Source organism: Falco rusticolus, chromosome 10 (assembly GCF_015220075.1).
Source record: "Falco rusticolus isolate bFalRus1 chromosome 10, bFalRus1.pri, whole genome shotgun sequence".
Taxonomy (NCBI): Eukaryota; Metazoa; Chordata; class Aves; order Falconiformes; family Falconidae; genus Falco; species Falco rusticolus.
Window position 1 is genome coordinate 35,071,176 of NC_051196.1, and position 25,139 is coordinate 35,096,314.

Here is a 25,139-nt window from a genome sequence, read left to right on the forward strand (position 1 = left end):
GCCTGTCCTGGCTGGGGAGCCAGTGCTGCTGCGGAGGGGAGTGTGGAGTGGCTGGGTCCCTCTGTACCCACCACCCTGCAGCTGCCCAGCCTACACACAGTGTCCCATCCTCTCCTCACCCGCCTGTCTCTCCCCAACACCATCCCTGTGTGCTGACCCCGACTGTGCCACACCACCAGGGCTCCTTGTCGTTGCCCATGGGTCCTCCATGGCCTCACTGCCAGGGTGGTCACCTCACATCAGGCTCCTCTCAGCTCTGCATTGTTCTTGTGATGCTGGTGTTCCTCATGCCTCCTCTGTCCTGTCCCATCCTGCCCAGCAGCCCACCCCAGCCCGCACATGGACCCCATGTCCCCTTCTGCATCACTGCCCATGGCTTCTTGCCCTTGTGCCCCTCATCACCTGCAGGTCCCAGCTTCCTCCAGGCTCACTAAGTAGAACTGTCCCTCCCTGAGGTCCTCCATCACCCACCATGGCCCACCTCTCAGTCTTTTGCTCCTGCATCACCCTTCATGTCCCATCCCTTTCATCCCTGCTCTTTGATCCCCCATGTCCCATACTTCTTGCTTTCCATCCTCCATCACATTCCTCTCTTCCTTCATGTGTTCTTCCATTGCATGCTGTGTCCCATCCCTCTTTATTCTGCATTCATCACCCACCTAACCCAACCCAGCCCTCCTTCATGTGCTCCTTCATCACCCAGCCATCCCATTCCTCTTTCCCATGCTCTTATCGCCTGCCATATCCCATACTTTTTCCTGTGTACCTCCATCATTCATGTCCCACCTCTCCTTCCGCTGCTTCTTCATTGTCCACCAATGCTATCCATCCTCCCTGTGCTCTTGTCACCCACTGTGTCCCATCCCTTCTTGCCATCCTCTTCCACCACCAGGTCCCATCCTTCCTTTCTGTGCTCTGCCGTCAGCCACCATGTCCTGTTCCTCCTTCCTGTGCTCCTGCATCTTCCACCGTGTCCTATCCCTTCTTGTGCTCCACTATCACCCACCACCTCCCATCCCTCCCTGTTCTCTTCCACATCCTTCACATCCCATCCCTCCTGCACTCCTCCCAGAGTGTGTTGTCATCCACTGTATCCCATCCCTACCTGCCATGCCATGCTCCTCCATTACCCACTGCATCCCCTGCTGCCCGCTTGTACTCCTGCGTCCTACATCACATACTTTCTCTCCTTATCCCCATCCCTTCTTCCTGTGCTTTTCCATCACCCACCACCTTCGATCTCTCGTTTCTGTGCTTCTCCATTGCCCTTCATAATCCCACCTTCCCATCTTCCTGTTGCACTTGCATCCCATCCCTCTCACCCGTTCCTCCTTCATCCCCCACATCCCATTCCTTGTTATCCTCATCTGCCTCCCACCATATCATCATGTCTTCTCTTCATTCTCTGCCTCCACCCTGTCCCATCCTCCTTTGCCTCCAGGTTTTTTTCCTTTCATATTCCTCCTTATGTCAACATCTCACCATCCCTTCTCATCCTTCATCAGTTCCCACCATCACCCTGTCCTCCTCTACATCTTACCATCTTATCCCTGCTTATCCTCCATTAGCTCTCACCATCACCCTGGCCTGTTTCAGCCTCCTTGATTTCTCATCTTCTCCCCATCTTTCTTCATCCTCTTCTATCTCCTCCTACCTCCTCATCCCCCTCATCCTCCCCCACTTCTCCATATGAAAGTCCACCCACACCTCCTACCATTGCCCCATCCCCCCAGCTGCCAACTTCACCCAGTCCTGCCTCCTCCTCCTCCACCCCCAACATTTCTAATCCCTGCCTTGTGCTTCACCATTTCCCACCATCTCCTCACCCATCTTCCTCCATTGCCTTGCAATCTTTGTTTTCCTCTACCCCCTAAATATCTCTTCATCCCTCCTGTCATCCTCATCCATCTCCCACTGTATCCTCATCCCTCTTCCTCATCTCCATCTCTCCCTCCCTCCTTGCCCTCCACCACCTGCCATCTCATCTCTCCTTGTTTCTCTCTTCCATTTTGCCCTTCTTCCTACTTCTCCACCTCTCACTGTCCCCCATCCTTCCTCATGCCCCAACACTGCCCACTGTTTGCCTGTTCTTCTTCATCCTCCACCTTCCCACTATCTGCCCAGTCCTCTTCATCCTCTTCCAACGTCTCTTTTCCTCTTCACTGTCCTCCACTTTCTACCATCTCCCATACCTTCTCCCTCATCTTCCGTCTCATAAATCTTATTCTTCCACCTCAGTCCCTCTATCCTTCCTGTGAGTCTCCCGTTCTTCCCAATCCTTTTTCATGCTCTTTCACATCTTTCCCCGTCTCTCCTTATACTTGACCTCTGGCTATCTCACCATCCTTTGTCATTTGCCTCCCACAGTCTCCCTGTTTCTCCTTATACTCCTCTACCTCTCCATATCTCCCCATCCCTCCTTGTCCTCCAAGTGTCCTGCCTACCTCACAGATTTTCCCTGCACCCCTTCCTGACCTCCAGCCACCCTACCTTACCTTCAACCATCCTGCCCTACCTCACACCTCCCTCTCTCACTGTCCTTTCATTCTCCTTCACCTCCCAACTCCATCATGACCTCCCATCTTCTCCCAGCCTGACCTCTCCCATTTATTCTCTCCTCCATCTTCCCTTCACTCTTTTACTCCCAGCACACCTGACTCCTGCTGTTATTTTCTCCTCTTCCTCCTTTCCCTGCCTTGTATCGCACCCCTTACCAACCCAGGAAAGCTACCACCAGTGCAGCCATCCCTGATCCAAGCAGGAAGGGCCCTTACTGTTGGGGATGGGATGCGGGGCTGGGTTAGATGAAGTACTGGCCTCATACCCCATCCCCACTAGTAAAGGCACTTCCATAATAGTGGCAATGGCCACAGCGTGTAGGCAGGGATCTTCATGCTGCACATGAGGAAATGCTTCTCCCTAGGGCTGGTGCAGCTGGAACTGGTCACTGAGAACGTGGGAGGATCCTCTGCCCTTGGAAGGTTTCATAGATAGTCACAAATGTCCTGATTTAGCATTAGCAATAACTCTTTTGGAGCTTGACCAAAGCCCCCTGGCATCCCTTCAAGTGCACACATCTTTTGGAGACTTCTCCGAACAGCGGATGATTTCCAAGAGGGACAAGAAAGGCCGGACATGGCTTTGAATGCAGTGCTTGGGATGCTGCAGGACACGAGGAACTATCCCTGCCACTTGCAGCTGCTCCAGGTGCTCAAGCAACACCACCCCTCGCTGCTCAAGCACAACCATCCCATGCTGCATGAGCAGGCCCACCCCATGCCGCTCAAGCAGGCCACCCTATGCATCTTGAGCAGGATCACATCAGCCTGCTTAAGCAGGACCATCCCACACTGCTTGAGCAGGCTCACCCCGTGCTGCTCAAGCAGGACCACCCCACGCAACTCCAGCAGGACCGTTCCATGCTGCTCAAGCAGAACAGCTCTTGGTTGCTTGAGGACCACCTTAATGCTGCTTGAGCAGAACCATCCTATGCTGCTTGAGCAGAACCATCCCACGCTGCTTGAGCAGCAACACCCCCATGCTGCTGGAGCAGGACATCTCCAGGTTGTTTGAGCAGGATTATCCAATGTAGCTTGAGCAGAATGTTGCCATGTTGCTCAAACAGGACCGTCCCATGTAGCTTGAGCAGGACCACTCCAGGCTGTTCAGGCAGGACTGTCCCAGGCTGCTTGAGCACCATGGGCCAGGCCAGAGTGGCTTCCTGAAAGACTGCCAGATCCCAGGCCAGGGAGATATCCCTGAAATGACCCCTCAGACCCTAGAGCCAAGGACCCTTGCATCATCTTTGTTTTCCCTCCCTTGGGCTGGGCCATGCAGGGACATGGCCATGCGACCTTATGTCTGCACTGGGGCACAAGGCTGCTGGCACTGCTGCCAAGGGGAGGACAGGTCTCCTCTCCATCCTGAGGGAGCCCCATACCCCGAGGGACCTGCATGGAGGGCCTATGTGGAACATCCCACGTCACTCACGCACAAGGGCCAGCCAGCCTCGCTTGACTGCAGCTTTTGCCTTGCAGTGATGGAGGCTCCCAGCCATCCCATGGAGGGGACCCTGCCCTTTCCAAGGTGATGTGTCTCAGGGACCGTCCCACTGCAATATGGGCAGGGACAGGGCATGACGGGGTGGGGGTGACATTTGTAAAGCATTCCCGTCCACATGCCTTCCTGGCTGGTGAATCTAGGGGAGGGTAGAGGGAATTTGCTACCTGTGATAGAAACTAGCTGAACTTACATGTCTCCCCATGCTGGATTTCTTACTCCAAATGTTCAAACTGTTGTATATTGTACTGGGATTTTTACATTGAATTATTGTAGAAAACAAAAATTTAAATGAAGTCTGTTAAAAAATGAACATTAAAAATCTCTATGAAAAAATAAATAAAAGCTGTCTCCAAGTCCTCTTCTTACAAATGTGTCAGAGTAGCAGTGGCTTTCCTGTTCCCAGCCCTGCCTGTCCTCTGCCTGCCACAGCTCCTGGGGACACCAGCTATGGTGAAGATGCAGCTCCTGTGGTTTTATTATGCCCTGGGCAATGAAGGAAACAGGCCCCATCTCACAGCATCTGCCTGACTGCCAAGAGCCCGCGTAGGGTGTTTGTCAGTGGTCCCCTCGGGGCCCCAAAAGTTGTGTCCCTGCTACAGGGACACGGGTGAGCAATGCCTGGAGCCTGGAGAACTGAGGTTCTGGATACTGAAGATATGGCTAGGGCGGGTCAAGCTGCCGCATGTCCCCACTGAACCTGGAGGCAGCTCCCAGACGAGTCACCCACCGCCTTTCACCCTGGCCCACGGTACTGCAAAGTCCAACAGGTTTTCGCAGCAGAAGTCTCGTCCCTGAGCCAAACAGCAACGCCCAGGTCGGAGCAGCTCAGAGGCTTTGGTGCTGGCGATGCATGACACCATACCACCCTCTGGTGTCTGCACCGACCTCAGCTCAGCTCCAGCTGTGTCTCTGCTCCGAGCTCTGGGCAGGGCACAAGCAGATGATGCCAGGGGACGTTGTGGGGGACATGTGTGCCCAGACCCCATGGCTGGCGTGACACCCAGCATGTCCTGCAGCATGAGACCTGGCCGCAGTGAATTCGTGCCTGAATTCTGCATCACTGGCACTTTGCAGCTTGTGTTGCTGGCACCTCAGACACTGTGCCACTGCCACCACAGAGACCTGCATTTCTGCCACCATAGACCCCACATCACTGACAGCGTGTGCCCTGCACTGCTGGCATTGTAGGTCCTGCATTGCCAGTATTGCAGACCCCACATCACTGGCAGCATACCCTGCATTGCTGCCACTGCAGACCCTGCACCAGCAGCACGGAGAACTCTGTGCAGCTGGCGCTGAGCTCCTGCATGGCTGGCACCGCGGGCCCGGCACAGCAAAGCTGCATGGCTGGCAGCTCAGCAGCAGAGGACATAGCCGCTGCCCACCCAGGCCACAGTCACTGAGCACCCCGGAGTCCCGGCTATCTCTTACTGCTCAATAAAATAGGGAAAAAGAAGGCAGCTCCAGTTATGGGTGTGCAAGGACACTCCCTGAAGCCTGGGGACAACTGTGAAGCCACATGGAGAAGCCAGTTATTAAACTGCAATCACCTCTAACGTGCCACCGCTTATGAAGACACCATCTCCCCTGAGCCTGGGTTCCCTTCCCCTGCAGCCCTCCACCGAACCTCTCACCAGCCGGGCTCCCGCTTCCAGAATGAAAATAGCAGCAGCCAGCAGAGCTCAAAAGGAAACAAATGAGCTGCTGTGAGAGGAGAGTGCATCTTTATAAGGTTAATTGGCTGCATCTAAGAGACAGACAGACATTTTCTTGTGGCCAGATCGCTCAAAAAGCTCAAGCAAACAGCACTAACATGTCTCCTGGGTTTGATTTATAACCCTGATTGCATTACTAGCTCATCTACATGTAAAATAATTATGAATATATTGTCTGTACTCTGCAGAGGTCTAAATTACCGGGCTGTGATATTCATCAGCTACTCTTTGAAGCTTAAACAGCCTGAAATTCAGAGGTCTGTCTCCCGGTGACAGCAGAGGCAGGAGGGAAACAGCTCAGGCTTGACCCTTCTGTTCAGCACAACCTGGCCTATTTTAACACTCCGATACCAGAGAGCTGGGAGCAGGAGCAGGCAGCTGGAGGGGAGGGAGGCTCTGGGAGCAGGAGCAGGCAGCTGGAGGGGAGGGAGGCTCCTTGAGCCAAAGGGCTGTGGAGCTGCATGTGCTGGAACCCAGAGCTGTATTGGTATTGAGCAGCTACATTTACAAACAAAGGAGCTGATAATTCCCAGCAGAACTGAAAGGCTGTTATCACGGTGCTGATTAAAATTTTCTCCACAGCCAAGAAAGAGGAGGAGTGTCCTCAGTGGGGAGACAGTGCACGATCTGGTGTTTAACCCTGTTGCTGCTTTGTGCTGATTCATTCAGCCCAAGTGAAGGGCTGCCCAGCCTGGCTATGTGCTGAAAATTAGCACAGAAAATCCCACCAGGAAGATCCACAGCCTGGTCATATCCTCCCACCCCATCTCCTCTGCTTCACTGGGGCCTCACTGTGGCCAGGATGCTGCTCTGGGGATCCACGCTGCTTGAGTCCACACAGCACCATCATGCGTGGGAGAAGAGGGGTGCCAGCAGCATAGCCCACGAGTGGTCGTGGTGCTGCACGGTGCACTCCCTCCTGTCCCTGCAAGGCACATGGAGCCTGCAGCACCAGCCATGCCAGCCTCGAGCTCTCTGCTAGCAGTCCCACTGCTCGCTTGTGGTGTCATGTCCCGTGCAAGGGCCAGCACATGTATGTGCCGGGGGCATGAGCACCACGGGCCCATTTTATTGTAGCTAACTTTGAGCCTGTCCCTTTGCCAGCACTGGCCAGCCCATAAGCTCACCCTTGCTGTCGGATGCCCAGCCTGCTCCCTCTCCCACGCCTGCTCTGCAGGTCGCAGGAGTGTTTGCTGGTGTCACTTGGGATTTCTTCCAGATCCTTTGGTCTTTTATTCTGCCCCTCAATTCCCTACCCTTACAGTCACCTATAGTTCAAGAAAACTTTCCCTTACCACAGATATATCAGATATATTCTGATAAAGCTTCCCGCTGCCTCTGGCATGTCCATGCAAGGCATAAGCTTGTTTGTGCTGTGACGTTCACCAGGGGTTGGGTCCATCTAAAAAGATGTCTTCTCTGATTACCATCACTGACAGCTGTATCACTAGGCTGCTGAACCTGCCTGGCCAGCCTCTGTTACGGCTTCTCTAGGCCCTGGTCCAGGCTGCCCTGTCCAGGAGATGCTCTGGGATGAGTGCACAGGCAGTGGGAGAGGAGGTGGCTTGCTATCCTCCTCCTCCACGCAAGCACATGGGCTTCAGGCATCATGCTGACCTTGGTGTTGCTCAGACACCTAATGATGTGACTCTAGCAGGGACATGATTCACACACAGTTTTTGGCAATAAGGCCAGTCAGAAGGGAGTACCCTGCGACAACAATTGGAGCCCCCCAGGTAAGTCAGCTGCTCTACCAGAGCAAATTACCGGAGCCCAAATTAACACGTTTGCCATGGGAGGCTGCCTCTCACTCACCCTGCTGTACAGAAGGCCTGACATTCAGGGACTGTTTCTGATTTTCCAGTTTCTTTCCCTCAGCATCTCCAGGACTGAAGTCTTGCATGTCAGGGAAGGTGTAGTGAAGAATCCCACCACAGCTGCCGAGCTGCGGTGGGTGCTGCACTAGAAAGGCTTTTTCCAAAGTACCCCAAGCAGACAGTGTGAGCAAGACACCACATGTTCTGGCCAGTAACTTTTTTTTTTGACCATCTGTGTTTCTGCAAGAGATCTTAATATACACTAACACGTATCCTTTATGTACTTTTACTCCTTTACAGGAAGAGGAAATGAAAGACCCAAAATGCAGCTGATTTTCCAGGGCTGCCTGGTGAGTCAGGAGGAGAACTGGGAGCCAAGCTCGGAGCAAACCCTGCAGCATCCAGCCCCACCATCCACCAGCTCCCAGCACAGGAGCCCAGCTGGATGCAAGCTCGCCTGGGATGAAAGGGGCTGGAGTAGCAACACATGGTCATACAGCAGGAGCCCTTTCCCTAGAGCCTATAAAATCACCAAACGGAGTCCTGGACATACCCATATTTCAGCTGTGGACCACTAAAATGACCATGTGAGAAAAGCTGTGTTTGTGCTGTGGGGGGCCTGACTGATGGTACGGACTATGCGCTTTGCAGCCCTGTAAACAGGCGCTTGGAGGGTTATTGGACTCCTGCAAGAGGAGAGAGCATGGGGAAACATGTCTGGGAGGCTATTCTGAGTCTTCTGCTTTGCAGGTGTATGGTGAGAGATGATGCAACTACTCCTTATCAAGCAGCTTCCTGGGCCACAGCTGTGGACAGCTGAAGCACAACAAAATCCCCTGGCTGCAGCAGCCCATACTGGGCAATGCTGTACAGAGGACAGCAGGCGGGCTAGTGGGACATGGTGCTGTCCTGGCCTTGTGGCTCAGTATGTCCTGCCCACAGCAGGCAACAGCTGCTGGAGAGAAATCATGCTGTCACAGAGTCTGGTGGAGAATTTCAGCTGGACAAATCACTGAAAGCAAATGGCCAGTGAGAAGGAAACCAGAGAGCGCCTTCCAGATCTGCAAACCACCTCTCCACTGGCGCCAGGGCACCTGTCCCGTGACAAGGAGAGCGATGAAGCTCTTTCCCAGCAGTGGGTGAACTGGCATCTGCCTGGCACGTCGGGGGACAGAAGGTTTGTTAGTGAGCTGCTAAGCCCTTCTGGTAAATACAAAATCCTTGAGATGGAAGCTGCTAAAACTAAGCATTGGCAACTTGTAATAGAAAATTTTCAGTGCGAGGGGGCTTCTGACGGACTTTAGAACTTCTGGGTTTGTCCTGCTTCTCAGGGGATGATCAGTGTGGTTTCCAGTTGGGGTTGTTAAATGATGTGTCTCATGTACCCCAAAACTCATGGGGCTGTGCCTGGAGCATGACTCCAAGGGGAGTGCTGGAGGAGTGCAACTCCCATAGTCCCTGGGGAACTTGAAAAATACCCATGCCAGAAAGCCCAGGCTGAATGGACAAATAGACTTTTTCTTCAAAAACCTCTTTTTGTAATAGGGAACTTGGAAGTAATGTGCTGGATGGTGGAGGGAAAGACCTTGCAGGGTTTGGCTGTATCTATATTGTGTCTGCCCACAGAGTGAGCCTGGGCTCAGAGGCTGGTGGTCCCAGGCTGAAATTCCAGCAGGGAATGTGCTAACATTGGGCATCTGGGTGGATGTGGACTTGTGTTGGAGACTTTGCCTTCATCCATGTGGTTTACTAGTAGAGACTGAATCCCTGAGCCCTAAGATCTGACTATCCCTTCCTGTGGTTTGTTTTTTTTTTTTTTTTTTTTTTAATAACAATGAAATTAATAATGTGAGGCCGTGCTGCAGCTTTCCAGGACAGTGGTTTTATACCATATGGCTAAGAAATCTTTGTTACATGTGCTACAGTGTGGTGTGAGGGCGGCTGACCCATTTGAGAGGTGTAAAGCCCGCTGAGGTCATCCTGAAGATGTGTAGAGAGCATCCCTGGAGTGATGCTGGCCGCAGGATACAGCCCATGGAGGGAGGTATTATCTGAACTACTCTTGGGTTTCATCTTGAAGGAAACCAGCTATGTCTTCCCCAAGGGAGTCAGAGAAGCAGCTTTGCCCTCGAGCAGTGTGGGCAGCCAGCAGACTAACGTCAGTGCAGGGAGCTACAGCATAGACATGCCCTTCAAAACTAGGGAGAGTCCTTAACAGAAGATACACCAGCACCAGCCACTTTTGTCTGTTAAAGGCCTGTTTCGTGCCTCTTTGCTGGTGAGAACATTGCACGAGGTGGCAGACGATGCTCACCAGTCCACAGGTTTGCATCTCCCGCAGCATACAGCAAGGCCATGCTCCCCGGGAGTGCATTCAACCATGTAAAACACCAAGGATGCCGGAGTAGGCCGTACCTGCTTGCTGACACCAGACCACTGCTCTCCAGCCTGAGGAATACTGTCCCAAGTCCAAGGTTATGTTCTTTTATTTTTTGAATGCTCCTTGGCTGGGGCCCAAAATGTCCTGTAGCTCCAGAGCACGTGGCTCCCCAGGCACAGCAGGGTGTCGTGCAAGGGGTGATGCTCCCCAGCGCAGAAGGGACGTTGGCGGTTTCAGCAGCCTGCCTAGGCAACGCCATCGGGGCAGCCCGGCTCGGCACAGGCAGTTAAGGGTCAAGGTGGCGATGGGTCTGCTGCCAGAGGTACAACCACTCAGGCCAGAGAGCCCGCGCCAGTCCCTTGGGAGAGCCCAGGTCCAACCTTGGCTCCACCAGGGCTGTTCTTTGGGGCTTGTCTAGTTGAGCTGGGACTGTCCCCAGGGGCTGAGACCCCACTGCCACTCTGGGCCCCTGGTCCAGCATTCGGCTGCTTTCATGGTGAAAAAAATGGTTTAATTTCTCACTAATTATACAAGATCTATAAAATTTTGTGCAGGGGGAAATGCTCAACGAACTGACGTGGCTCACTGCTCAGCCAGGCAGGCAGCAAGCAGAGGGAATCAAAGATTGTTTTTGGCAGGGGGGCAGGCAGCGAGCGTGGCCATGGCCTCTGGGCCTTTTGTGGGGCCAGTGACGGAGGGTCTTGTCGAGGTGGTACCCCGGGCTGTTCCCCCGCGCCTGGCAAGGTGGTGGGGACTGGCCCTGAGGGGACATTGGTCACAGGGGACACAGCTGACAAGGGAGACGTGGCTGATGGGGCAGCACTGTCGATGGGAGAACACTGCCAGCATGAGGGAGACATGACTGACAGGGGACACCACTGATGGGGGGGACACCACTGATGAGGGGGACACGGCTGACGTGGGGGCACATCACTATGAGGGGGACACAGCTGAAAGGGGAGACACCAGTGACAGAGGGAACAGGGCTGACAGAGAGGTCATGGGTGACGGCGGAGACACCACTCACGGAGGTGCCTGGTGTGACATGGCTGCCAAGGGGACAGCGCTGCCAGGTGGGGGGAAACATGGCTGACGAGACGGGGGCCATGGCTGCCAGCGTGACATGGCTGCCCGGGTGACATGGCTGCCAGGGACACGCGGCCCGGCGCCCCGCTGCTGGCGAGCCGCTGCCCGCCCGGGCCTGCCGCCGCCCCGGGGCTTCCCGCCGGGCTCAGCCGGGCCCCGCGGGACCAGCCGGGGCGCCGGGCGGCCGCGCTCCCCCCGCCGCCGCCATGAGGGCGGGCCCCGCCGCCGCCGCCCCCGTCTCCGCCCCCGTCCCCGCGCCGCTTTGAAGCGGGCTCGGCGGCCGCCCACCCGCCCAGAGCCGCCGGCGCCCCGCCATGGTGCTGCCCGAGGAGCAGGCCCGGCTGTACCGGCCGCGGCCCGAGCTGCTGCCGGCGGCGCACGTCCCTTCGCTGCCGCACTACCAGCGCCTCTACCAGCGCTCCGTGGAGGAGCCGCAGGGTGAGCGCCGCCGCCGTGCCCGCTGCCCGCGGGCCGGGCCGGGGAGCGGCTCCCCTGGGCGGGAGCGCGGCCGGGCCGTGGCGCGCCACACGCGTGGGCCGCCGCCGTGCCCCGCGGGGCGCTGGCTGCCCTCCCCCGGCCCGGCCCGCGTCACCAGCGCCGGCCGTTGCCTTTGCAGAGTTTTGGGGCGACATCGCGAAGGAGTTCTACTGGCAGAGCCAGCACGCCGGGCCCTTCCTGCGCTACAACTTCGACGTGACCAAGGGGAAGATCTTCATCGAGTGGATGAAAGGGGCGACCACCAACGTCTGCTACAACCTGCTGGACAGAAATGTCAGTGAGAAGAGACTTGGGGACAAAGTTGCTTTTTACTGGTAAATTCCTGTTTTTGTCGTGGGTAGGAGGTGTGCAGCTAGCGTGCCGGCGGTGTTGGCTGCCAACTCAGGCAAGACTGTTGACCCAGGTGAATTAAAACACGGTAAAACCGGTGAGGACCTTTACATGGGTCGACCGGGGTTGGCTCTCTGTGCCAACGGGACGAGCCATGTCCTGGGCTGCTCTGCCCATCCCGGGATGAGCTGAAGGGGCCCAGGAGCTCCTGGCTTCCAGCTGTGGCTCTGCAGCTGTACCTGCTGGAAGCTCAGAGCTTTCAGAGATGGGATGGAGGCAGTTTCACGGTTTCTCCAGAATTGCCACAGTTCCCTAGTGAAGTAGGTAAGTGTACAAGGAGATACGGGATGAGGAGCAGCTCACATCCAAGAGCAAAAAGCTAATAAGCCCCGTGTGTCCTGTCTTCATGTTTTGTGGGTCTGGCAAGTTCCACTGCTGTGGCAGAAAGGTTTTACTAAAACCTGAGCTTTTATATTGATTCCTTGCACTTGAACATGTGTAAGACTGTGATGCTCTCAGGAAGGCTGGCTTCTCTTATCATTGGAAGAAAAATTAACTTCCAGCTCTCTCTGAATCTGTTTCTATTTTTCTTTACCAGAGTAGTTACTAGTGTTAAAAGCCATGTGAAACTTGAAATTTTTGCACTGATGTGAAATAGGCTTCAGCTGCGATGTCCAACATCCAGAACTAATGCTCCCCTGCTGATCTAGCTCAGCTGGCACCACAGCTGTGTCCCCAAACTGAGAACAGGGTCTGGCTCATCCATGCATTTTGCTGTTTCCCTTGAGCTAGCATGCATTTATGTTGCAGCAGTATGACTGTATGTGGCAGTACAGGAAGTACAATTAAATGTACCACTTGTTAGGATGCAATAACTTGTTGAGTTATGGTGAGTACCGTCAGCAGAGCCGCTGGAGGTCTTGCTGTCATTGCAATAAAAATAGCAGATGCTCTAAGTAGTTTTGTGCAGCTGAAGGGTTGGCCCCCCCACAGTCATCTCGCATAAAGGTGACAAGGAGCTACCCTGCTACAGAAAGGAATATGTTTATACCAGTGTAATTCTGGCTGAGACTGTAAAATTGGGCTTATTCTAGAGTTTCTATCATAGAGCTATTGTGCAGTTCTTTCACTGAAGCATAGTGCTTAGCAAATAATCATATTGATAAGACACAGGTGTTAAGTGGTGGAAAGTTACTTCCCTGCTCTAACTTGCTCTTATGTGAAATGACTGAGCTTCTGAATGAAAACTCCTTTGTAAAACTCATTCAGGTACAGGTGTGCCAGCAAACAAAGCCATTTGGCAGGCCAGTGCTGGCAGCTTTTATGGAGGGAGTGGGTGCACATAAATCTTTGGGTGACAGCTAGACAGCAGCCTACAGCTTTAATTTGGTCTTGGTGAAGATTTTTCTTGTTAGTTATTCTGGCAGCCTTTGGGGGTATTTGTGATGCTGAGCAAAATTTGGAGTGGATATTAAAATGGTGTGTGTCTGTCAGTCATGCTGAAAAATAAGGGCTCTCTTCCTCCTTCACAGACAGTTTCCCCAACTATTTTGGGATAAAGTCTCCTAGCGTGCTTCAGTCACAAGTGACCTGGCACTGGGGTGCCAGGTCTGGAGGTGTCAGCTGGGAATGTTGGAGGGATGGAAGAGGCACGCTGAACATGGCATGGGCAGTACTGACCTGTGAACTGTGGCACTGAGGGCTTGAGGAAGCCGGTCTAGGGGTTGCAAATTGTAACTTTACTCTTCTAGGAGCATGTGGGTGCCTCTGGGTGCATGCTTTTCTTCAATATCAAAATGTAATTGCTCCTGTCTTGTCCTTTCACATTGCGTGTTTAACACTACTGAAGGAGCTCGCTTTCCTGAAACACTTGAGACTTGTCACACTGTATCAAAGGTTAAAAAAAGAAATGAGCGCCTCCAAAGGATTCCTGGGAAAAACTAGAATTCTTTTAAAATACCTAGGCTCCTTGCTTACGAGAAAGTCTATAGCCTGCTAGATGGGAGAAGGTGCTGAGCTTATACCAAGGTATCTGTGATTGCCCAGCTCGAGGGGAGCTTTGAAAAGATAAGAGACCGTGGCCTTTTGCTTTTAAGGGGAGAAATTAGGAAAAAAGTGAAGAATATTTCAAGGCATTGCTGAGCGTCTCTGAGAAGAGATGTGTCCTGACAAAACTCAGAGCTGCTGTGTGCTGCTGACTGGCTGTCTCAGGTTCTGCATGGACTGGAAAGAGTGAGCAGTTCATCCAGACTTGTTACAACCAAGCTGCTCTGAAGGTTCCTGCACCACCATCAGTCAAGTCTGCCCAGATTGGCTCCACTCAGAGGGTCTAACCCCAAGTCACATGGAATTGCTCTTTCAGCACAATGGGATTACTTTGTGCTGCAGAACTTGTACATGGGTGACGTTTACTGTCGTGATACTGTCCTCCTGGTGCTGTTAGGGCTGTGTAGTTCAGAATGACCATCCTGAGTTGGTAGGAAACACTTGCATTTTCCCTGTTGCCTGTTTCACTTTGATACCTCTTTCTGCCTGTGAACATTACAAGTATTTCTGTTTCTGCTGATTTTCATTCCTCTTTCTCTGTTTGGTATTGCTGATGTGGCCTAAAAAGGAACAGTAGCTCCAGGAAGTGTTTCTGATAAAGTGCTGCTCTCAAAAGTGAAATCTCTTTCATAATGGTGTGGAAAGGCCAAAGTCAATAACACTGTGCTTACTGGGCAGGTAGATACCTATGGTGGCTTTTGCGGGCCTTGCAGGTGGAATGCACTGGACAAGCCAGCTGGGACGGTGAGGGCACTTGCAGGGGGCTTGAAGCCGTGCTGGGGACTCTGTCTGTGGTGGGTAGCGTTAGTTAGAGCAGGAGCACAGTGTGCCTTCGTGCAGCGGGCATACCCGTGTCGCATAGAGAAATTAATGGTTCTGTGCTGAAGTGCCTGTTAATAAGCTCATATAAATAAACATCAGCCTGGGCAGCTTGTGGAGGTAAAAATATAACCAGGTGGGAATTCAAAAAGAAAACATATATTACAAAAGTCTCTCATTACACCCTGGGGTGCAAAGGTACCTGGATGAAGCCTGTCCTCTGTGTAACCTGTGCATAGCTGAAGCACCAGGTTCTTGGCTTTGTTTCTCAAACCAGTCACCCCAGCTGCAGTATTGGTGGTGCCTGGAGGGACCGGGGGGCAGGGGCAGGAGGTAGGGCTTGGCGCAATATATTGAGCCTCCCTGTAGCCCAGGTACGTGAGCTTAGCAGGGTGCTGCTGTCTTCTGCCATCTTGGGGAGAGTGTGTCTATTTTCTGCTTTCTTATGCACGCATATGAAATAAAACATCTAGAAAGGAGAAACAAAGATAGTAAAGGCTGCCAGAGCTTACTGGGGCTTTGTTTAAACAAAAGAATAACCGCCTATGGTTCCCATTCTGGGCCTAGAACAAATATGACATTGCAAAGATAAAATGGTGAAGGAGTGGTGTGGGGGGTTTTGCTTGTTTTTGTTCTTGGGGTTTGGTTTGGGTTTTTTTACATGTAGTAAAGGATTTTAGGGGCTTGTAGCTGTGATATTTCTTCCAATAAATCTTTCTTTAAGGAAATAACCAACAACTATAGAGTATGTTTTAAAAAAAGAAACAACTCCAAACCCAAACAAAAAAAAGGTCCGGAGCACTTCTGGAGGGTTTTATTAGGAAGCTGGAAATAGTTTTTGGACAGCAGCCTTCCAGAGAGGATACAGATTGTCAAACCCTGGCTTGGTGTACAGGTGCTGCTGGGGCCAAATGGGAACAAGACCTGCTGGCTGCTGGTGCACCTTGGTCTGGTGGCCGTTCCTCGCCATGGAGCGCTTTGTTCTGGGATGTGCCACCCCAGAGTCAAAAATGAAACCAGATGAAGCTGTCTTTCAGCTGTATTTCTGCTGTAAAGGTCTGGACCTCTTCTGTTTGCAGAAATAATCTTCTCTTGAACTGCTGAGAATAAAGTGCTTGGTCTCCATAATCCAGGTCAGCACTGGGTTGTGTTTTTCTCTTCAGATACCCTCACAGGTGCCAGTCTTCCATTACTGTCATCTACACAGATGCTGTGACTGAGGATGCTGGCTGTTAACACTGAGACTTTCGGAAGTGCTTAACTGTAGCAGGCCTCTACAATGCACTCGGCTCTGCTACTCCCACTGGCTTCAGCACCTTTCAGTGTCCCGTGCCAAACTGACTCTTAGTTTTTTGGTAACTGCCTGGATGGCTTGCTATGCTTGCAGTGATGCAGTCTCTTTCAACACTGTTCCGATAGTTAAAGCACATCCCTAAATCATACAGTTTGTTTAAAGAACCAACATTCACCACTGGGAAGGTTGCTTTTAGTGGTACACATTTGCAGGTGCGTGCCTGCCGGCTGCTGAGAACAGTCAGAGCTATGTGCGGGTGCTACCAAACAGCCATACCCAGTGCGCTGTTCCCCTGTTGCTGATCGGGGGCATAACTCCCACAGGGGGATCTCAGTAAGCCCCGCAGCAGTGAAAAGTGCTCTGAAAGAGTTACCATGTGTTTGGTTTATGCTTGCAGTACCAGTCAGGCTCAGCACTGCTCCTCTCCCTGATGGGGGTTCTTCATGGGTGGCCCCACTCAGCCCTGAAAATCGGAGAAACTTCCTGGGGTGCATCCTTAGCAATCCATGTCACCTCATCTGTGTGTGCTGAGAGTGGAGCGATAGTTTGGTGGTTGTGGCAGATAGCCGTTATTTGGAAGCATTCTGGACAGCACAGTGCTCTGCTTCTGGAAACTGGATGGATTGGGTGCACCTAAGTAGGTAATGAAATACGTTGAATGTGCTTGTATTTTATTAAGATATAGATCTTGTACCCTCCTTCAAGGGCAATGATCGTTGTAGCTTTCCATCATGGAAAGTGTAGCTGTCTTCTGGTGGGTTTTGTGAAATCTTGCAGCCTGGGAGGGGGTTTACCAAAGTGGCTGCATTGCCTGAGTGCTGTAGAGCAGTGTTTCTCATACCTCCGGGCAAGAACATCTTTGCTTTGCGGAGCCCTGTCTGACTCTGAGTTCTGTGTAGTGCACGAGTGGGAATGGTGGGAGCATCAATAGAAACCTGGTATTAAAACAAGGAGTAAAGGAAGTAGCTACTGTACCTCAGACACGTCCAGGTTACTTGCTTTCCAGATTTCTTTGGTGGAATTTTTCCTCTCCCAGTTCTAGGACAATCACCAACCAGTATGGTTAGTGCTGTGGCAGCAGTGCAAACAGCTGCTGTGTTTGGGTGCTTGTATATAAGTGCAAACTGGGACAGGAGGGACTCGTAGCTTGCCCTCAGGTGTAGCTCCCTGGCTTTTCTCCGTTGGTGGATGGAGTCTCTGTCTTCAGATGTAGGCTGTTTTGAGCCTATGTTTTGAGCAAGGCTATGGTTTCATGTGATCACTCTGTCCTACTGTGGGTTTGGTTGCAGATGAGAGACCAGCTGTGCTGCCCCAGGGCAGTGTGGTGATGCCTGCTTAAGGGTTTGGAGAGTCTTGGTTCAACCTGAGGGGCTGGAAAATTCAGCGGTTGTGGTCTGAAGCTGATTTCCGAAGGCTATATGTGTGTGTGTGCTGAGACCTGGCATCCACTGGTTTTCTTCTGTCATATCTTAAGGTTCTTCTGTCCCAAGTGTTTCTGTTAATGGCTTGCACATGTGTGCTGCATCCTCTGTCCTCTTTATTACTCATGAATTCTCACGTAGTTACCAGGTGAGCAGCTGTGCCAGGGATGAACTAGATATGTGAGAGCGGCAAAATACCTTCTTCAGGAAGGTACTGTCCTGTGGGCTTCCAGCATGTGGAAGGAAATGTGGGGTGTGCTTTCCGGGATGCTCTGAGTCAGGGTTTTGAGCTCCACATTAGACAGCTGGCAGGCATGGAGTTACTTGGAATTGGTTTTCCCTTTCAAGGGCTGACTGAAGCAAAGCTTGACTCATTCCTGTCAGGTATGCGTGCTGGTTTGCGGGGAGATGCTGGGAAGGATGGTTGGTTTGATGAGATCTCAAGCCCCATGCCTGCTCTGCAGAGACTTTTATGTCGTAGGATGCAGAAGCAGGGAGCCGGCAAGCGCTCTCAGCCTTGTGCTGTCCTGCTCTGCGGTGCAGTGAAGGAAGGGGACAGCTATTAAAAGTTAGTGACCCCTGGATTACACAGTGCCTGTGGTCATCTGTGGCTTTGCTCATTCAGAAGCACCCCTGGGCTTGGTGCTCCGTGGGAAGGAGTTCAGCATTATTGAAGATTGTCGCTGGAAGTAGTTTTTACTGAGCTTGAATAACCTGTAATCCTGTTTTTGTAAGCAGAATGGGACTTTCCTCCTCTGTTATGTCAAATTTGTAAAGAAGGAAGGCACTCAGGCAGCACTTGGGTGGTTGCTCTGTGGCTGAGCACTAAGGAGAGGGGTTGTATAAGCTCTCCTGCATGGAACACACGCCAGCAGCAGCCTTGAATCAGGGGAGCAGCTTTCATTTGGGTTGTCAGAGCTGTTTGCTCCTCGCCTTTTGCTCTGAAACCCTTGGTAGTCGCTACTGGCAGAGATACAGCATCCATCTATATAAATACAAGGAAGTATTTGACCAGATAAACAAGTTGGATGTCAGTAAGTGCCCAGGATTAGAAGGCATGCACCCTAGAGGACTGCAGGAACTTGAATGTGAAATTGCAGAGCTCAGTCTGGGTATGCTGTGTGTTATTGCAAAAGGCCACTGTGCCAAGGGCTGGGAGGTTGCCAGCCCCACTCGGTCTAGATGGGGCAATGGAGTGGGTCCTGGGAACCAGTAAATCCGCCTTGCATCCCTAGTGGTAAAGTGGAATGGAGTCGCTGTGGGCATGGACCAGTGCAGTCTGCTGGAAAGGTGATGGAGCTGCTGTGAAGTCCTGCTGGCAGACCAGCAGGGGTGCAAGGCGGGTGGTACTGAGCGCACGGGTACTGCTGTTTTCAGACTGCCTTCGTGGGGTTTCCCACAAAAGGTTCAAGAAAACAGCCTAACCTTGAATGGAAGAACTGCCTTTCTATGGAGCTGGTTTAGCCTTACTCTTTGCTTCCTTGCTTTTAATGGTCACTTCTGAGGACCAGCAGCAGGTCCCCCAATGAAACGGAACTGCTGGTGGTGGCTGGGCTCATCTGCCCTCCATAAACAGCATCTCCTGCTGCTGCTCCCGAAGACAAAACACTGGACCCTGGTTCTGACCCAGCGTGGTATTTTGTTTTTGTTTAAAAAGGCTCTTGGCTGAGCTGCTGTGAACATCCTAGTGCTGCAGTGCGATACTGCTGTGTAAATGAGACCTGTGGCAACTTTTATGTCCTTATTTAGTATTTTTTCCTCATGTTGCTCATTGCTGTGACAGAGCGTCTGGCTCTGTTGATTCAGCACAAGGAATTTAATAATTTTTCACGAATTGTTTCTTGCACTCCCGTCTTAAAAGGTCACCTTATAACCTGTCCAAAGCTGCCTTTCTGCATGGTTCTGGGTGTGTGGCTGCCCAATAACTACCTGGGGGAGTAGCGAGGGGTGTACATGCATAGACAATAGCTCTCAGTTTCTCACGTCTGTGAAACTTGTATCTTGTAACGCTGGCAAATATAGCAGGCACCTTGATGTTTTAAGAATAGTTTGCTTACTGTTGGGAGGGGTGCTGGGGTTCTGCCAATATTCACAATATGCCAATATTGCGTGAGAGCTGAAATTGGGGCAGATAAATGGAGTTTAGGAACAGAGAGGATGGTGAGCTCCTACATAGATTCAGGATGTGGAAGGTCAGAGCCTTCAATGTACTCATCAGCCTAGAAAATCTGATTATTTTAATTGTGTGAACAGCTTGTGTGTTCTCCTCTGGCACCCTGGTGTGAATGGAGCAGAAGCGGACAAGGACTTGGGCTCCATGTGGATGAGACTTGCTCCACGCAGTGGCGTTTACAGGGGACAAAGTGGTCAGGCTCTGCCAGAAGAGGTGTAAGTGGATGCTTGTTCCAAACATGGCATTTTTCCTGTGGGTAGTGGCATTTGTTGTGTCCGGTGGGCTTTCTGTGCCCAGAGCTGTTAGGCTGTAATACTGATTGCCAATGCTTTGAGAAAACCTTTTGACTCCACCAGCACAATGAGCTTGCCTTTTCCTCCTGTGCCCAGCCCTGCGGCAGAGCTGTTGTGCACGGCTGGAGCAGGGTTTTGGTTCTCTGTTTGCATTTCTGCACATCACTTGTTGCCGATGTTGAAATGTGGTGTGGTATGAAGTCAGGAGCCCTGGCAGTTCTCTGTAAATTCAAAGCCCATCATTTCTGCAGATGTCACTTCCCTTCTTTAGGGGAATCTCTCAAGGAAATCAATGGCCTTCCTGGTTACTCTTTCACATCTGAGTACCTGATAGTGAAGCATGTTTTACATTCCTGTTGCCTCTGACCATTTTCTAAGAGATGTTCCTTGTGTAGAACAAGGTAACAGTTCAGCCGGTGGCATCTGGCCGTGGAGGTTTCTGAGGCATGAAGTAGAAATGTCCACCAAAAATCTGATTAAAAGTTTAATTTCCCTGTCATGTCCTTAATGGATATTGTTTGGGCCTCCATTGAAATCAGCTTGCCTGGCTTTCAGTGTTCCTAGAAAGTCTTGAAAACTGGGCAGCGTGCTCCATCCAGAGATGCAGTATTTCCCCAAATGCGGTGTTTCCCAGCTGCAGGTGGCTTGTTGACTGTTTGACTTCTAGAAGCTTTGTCCAGGATATATTTTGTGGCCCGCCTGCAAATTGTTTAAACAAAGAATCAGCTGTGTTGTGCTGGAAATGAGCTCTCGTCCTGTTGGACTGGTGAAAATAGTCGGTGTTCCTCTGAAAATATGACTTATGGTAAACAGCTAAAATGTTTCCTCTTGTGTCGAGCTCTTGCGTTCTACAGTGTTCTGTGGATTTGGCTGGCAGAGTTAGAAGTGCTGGCTGAGGTCAGCCAAACTCGGTGACCTACTCCATAAGTCTTGCATATGAGCTCTGTTGCAACACTATGTAATCATTTTGTTTCAAAAAAACCTTTTTTTTTTTTTTTTTAAATCTTAAACTTTCCTCTAAATAAAATAGGTGAAAAGCTGTCATTTTTCTTCATTGGCTGTTGTCCCATGTTGTAAAATACTTAAGAAGGTAAGAACATAGAGTCAATGCATATCCTCTTGACTTGATGATTACTCAGTATCAAGTGAGTAGGAAAAACGTGAAACCACAGAGAAGCAGAATTCCCCTTGCTGCTGAGCAGGTACCCATCAGCACTGAATGGCTGCTGGTGCCATCAGCAGGTATTTACACATGGTCTGTGTTACTTGAGAGCTGCCTTATTTTGTCAAAATAATGGTAGATTTCCCTTGAAGAGGGGCTTGCTGACTGCTGTCAGTCCCGTCTTCTTTAAAACTGTTACTCATGGGTGTCCTGGCTCTCTGATGTGAATGCAGGCTGTACAAACCCCACTGCGCTGACTTGCTTATGTTGGCCGATGAACCAGCAGCAGTGTAAGCCGGGAGGTGTTGGTTCCGTTAGAGGCGTCTGAGCATCCCACAGCCTAGAGAAAGGGGCTGGAAGTAGGTTTTTAGGGTGTAGCCTGGCAGGTGAGTGGGAAAATTGGAGGGAATTTTGGAGGGTGAATAAATGATTTTGAAGCAGTGTCTGCCTCCAGCTGGGCTCTGTGCTGTAGGCATCACTCAGGGTATGGTGAACAGTGGTTGGACTGCACAAGATAAATATTATTCCTTTAGATGCCTCTGGTACTTGTTCAGGTTGTGAAAGGCTACAAATAGAAAGAGTAGCTGAGAACGTATGTAAGAAGGAAAGACAGAAAATTGATGCAGTTTTTCCTATGGGACATTAGCAGCCACGCAGGGTGGGGAGTGTTTTCTTTGTAGGCTGCATTTCCATATGGCTGTTTTTAAAGGTGATTAGAAGACTGATTTCCTGATCATAGAGCAGATGGTGGCCCAGTGTCCCTTTAGAAATACGTTCCATTTTAGCTGTTTTGAAAATACAGGCACGGTAATGCCTGTGTTTTGGTCAGTTGTGCTGGAGAGGATGGGCGTTGGGGGCTGGTCGCAGTGCATCCTGCTTTGCAGAGCCCAGGGCTCCTGCTTTGGCATGGCAGAGTGCTGTTTGCTAGCCTGGGTTAGCTTTCTTTCCAGCAGTAGGAGCCCATTCATCCTGGTTACGTGATCACCTTTTAGTTGAGATGATTTGGCTGGGATGGATTTGACAGTGGAGCTTTGCTGGGGCCTACCTGTGTGATGGGGGCACTGGAGGGGAAGAGCATAGGGTGGTTTTAATGCAGGTCTGAGAGTTAACTGTATGGTTTTAGAAGGTGATGCGGTTAAATTGATAAGATTTGTCTTTTCCCTGAGATTTCTGTTGCTAGGTTTACTCAACAGTGTTCTCTTGGCGCTGCCAAGTATTTCTGAATATATTGGGAAAATCTTTTCACCAGCCTCTCCCAGGCTATGCTCCATCGTTACACAATTTCTTCTTTCTTGATCCTTGTCATGATGCAATGGGATTAGAACATGACTGCAGGGATGGTAGAGGCTGAGCAGCTTTTTCTGGTAAACCTTTTACTTGAAAAACCCCTTAGCCTTCCCAGAACTCTTGGGTATTTGCTGCCATGCATTACTGGGGTGGGAGATAGGTGACGTTAAGCATGGGCAGGGCTGGGCACGCTGTCAGGTTGTTAAGAAATGTTCTTGTGAAGGTTTTTTGCAAACCTGTTTCAGGCCCCCCTGGCTCCCTGCTGGAGTCAGCGGTGCAGACCCTGCTGGAGAGAGACCCTTCTGCTTTGGGCACCCTGCCTAGGAGCTCTTTCATATCGAACAATCCATGCAAATACAAGCATTTTTTTCCAATGAAACAGGGTCTTTTTCTGATTGTCTTGCACAGCTGGTCTCTCCAAACTTAACGTTCCAACATAATCTGTTTTCTCAAGGACAGATTTTAGGGGGCTGTCTCTACTTGATTGCCGTTCCGGTGTCAGACGGGATAAGCAAGGCTGGGGGTGCAGGGAGAAATTGTACTTTTTCCACTTTTGACGGTGGTTGTTCCCAAACTACCGAGGTATCTCCAGGCAGGCCCTTCTCCAGGCAGCAGGTTTCCTGGCTCCCCCGAGACCAGCCGGGGCCAAACGGCAGCAGGCGGTCTGTGAGCAGCTGATAGCCGCGGTAGCAGAACACGCAGCCCGTGCGTGCTGGCGCAGGCGTTGGAGGGGCCCGGGGCTCCCGCTGCCCACGCGGCGTGCATGTGAGCCCGTTCCCCAGGTGGCAGGAGCTCAGCCTGGCCAAGCTCTGCCTGGCATTTCAGCTGCTCTAATTTTGGGATGTGGGGCGGATCGAGAAGCTGTGAGCCGTGACCTTGCACGTGAGGAGGTGCCACTGTGCAGGAGCCTTCGGTAAAGTTCCTTCCTTCGCCTCGTTCTGTGCCCTGGGGACAGGCTGCTGGTGGAGCTGGAGAACTCGCTGTCTCCATCCCACGCTTCTCATGCACCAGCTTGATCGCACGCTTAGGAGGGGTTTGGGGCTCTGAGTGTGTTTTAGTTAGATGGCACCAGAGATGGTTTAGGGCGGACATTCCCACAGTCCCCATCTCTGCTCTACTGGAGGCTTTTTGCCGTTCCTCACTGTGCAAATTCTTCCTCTAACATTGCATTGTCTGGGAAAGGGTCCTTTCCCTCTTCTGACACCTTTTGCAAACTGGGAATCTTAAGGTTTTCTTAAGGTTGCTTGCCGGTAGCTAAAATGCAGAGCGTTTTCCTGCATTAAGCAAAACTGCTCTGTGGGCTGCTGTTGCCTCTTTGCTGGCTGGGGGCTTTGAGGTGTTTTGCTTTGCTCTGAAAACTTGCCTTCCAGATGTCCCGCTCCCCAGCTGTGCCTGGTAACTTTGGGTTAATGCTTTTATTTGAGGGGGTGTGGTCACAGTAACTTTGAGAAGAAACTTAAATGATCTTCAGCCCCTTTGGTCATCAGTGGGAGCATTTAGAGGGAGGGGTCAGGCAGGCCTGGGCTTTGTGCCCTGGCTTGCTTTGGTCTGTGATTTTTCTGTTTCTCTTTGCGGATCTGCAGATGGTCTGGCAGATCTGGAGAACTTGTAACACTTTGCTTGCTTGACTTCATTTAATCATTTTCTCCTGTACACCAGCATCTTGGTGTTATAACCCTTGTAAACCACAATCATAATTGGCAATTGCCTTAAAAACCATAATTCCCACTGATGCAACCAGTGCTTCCTGCTGCTCCATAAAAATGCTGAGGCAGTGTTGCACAGGCAAGCTGTATTCATCCATTACTCAAAGAGGTTATGCAAATAATTTTTATGTAGAAATCTGGTGCAAGAGAGAAACCAAACAGTGTTGCTGATCGGTTTCCAGGCCAGCTTTGCTTGGTCCGTTTGGGCACTCTGGGAAGTGTGCATCCCCTTGGCCACCAAGCTGTGCAGGCTAAGAAGTTGCTGCCTCTCCCTCCTGCTTGTTGAGAGTGGCTCAGCTGGCTTGGATGGGCAGTGGAAGGCTCGCCTGGTTATGTCATGAGTGGGTGAAGCAGACCAGTGCTTTGAAAAGTCCTGCGGTCAGCCCTGGTGCTTGGCAGAGCACAATAACTTCTTAACCTGCTTTGGTGCAAATATCCAGGAGTGCATCTGGCCACAGCTTCCCTCTCCCACGCTGCTGCTCTGCATCCCCGACTGTTCCATTGGGTCAGTGCTTGAGTTAACGTAGCTCTAAAGAAATGCTTGCCTGCTCCTACAAACCACTTTCCTTACTGCACAATGAATGTACAACACTAAATCTTTTGCTAGCCTACGTAGTCGCTTTTAACAGGGTAGCTTAACCTTGATTTAGCTACAGGAGCGTGAGGTGAAACAGGTTTGGCTCTGCACCTCCAAGGTCAAACTCCCAGCTGAGCAGGCAGGCAACCCATGAACCTCCCGTAAGCGTGGTGGTGCTGTGCTATGGAGGTGACGTGTTCAGGTGTCCCCACCTGAAGTTTCCTTCCTCTCCTGCCCAGGGTGCCTTCTCCATGTGACCATTTCTTGCTGAGGCGCTGGTGGGGCCACCGAAGGCATGTCCCATGGGACTTGTGTGCATCACAGCGCCTGTTCAGAAGTGGGGAGCCCTTTATTTTAACTGCTGACAGAAGGGAGCAGTATGATACACGCTCTGCAGAGCCTGTGCTTCCTTTGATATGCTGACAGGGATCTGTTTGTGCAGAGCTGGGCGCTACTGTCCTACACACTGCCGT

The 25,139-nt window shown here is 51.5% G+C and overlaps 1 protein-coding gene across 3 annotated transcripts in view; it reads left to right on the plus strand.

Moving 5' to 3' along the window:
* The first annotated feature begins 11,343 nt into the window (after positions 1-11,343).
* Positions 11,344-25,139, plus strand: part of ACSS2 (acyl-CoA synthetase short chain family member 2) — a 33,214-nt gene continuing 19,418 nt past the window's right edge. For 2 of the 3 annotated variants that reach the window (XM_037403160.1, XM_037403161.1), the window contains exons 1-2: positions 11,344-11,498; positions 11,677-11,872. In XM_037403160.1, the coding sequence (XP_037259057.1) occupies positions 11,375-11,498; positions 11,677-11,872 (320 nt within the window). In that variant the 5' untranslated portion in view covers positions 11,344-11,374. Of the gene's footprint in view, positions 11,499-11,676; positions 11,873-25,139 lie in introns of those variants that run through there. The other variant, XM_037403162.1, reaches the window with a different exon arrangement.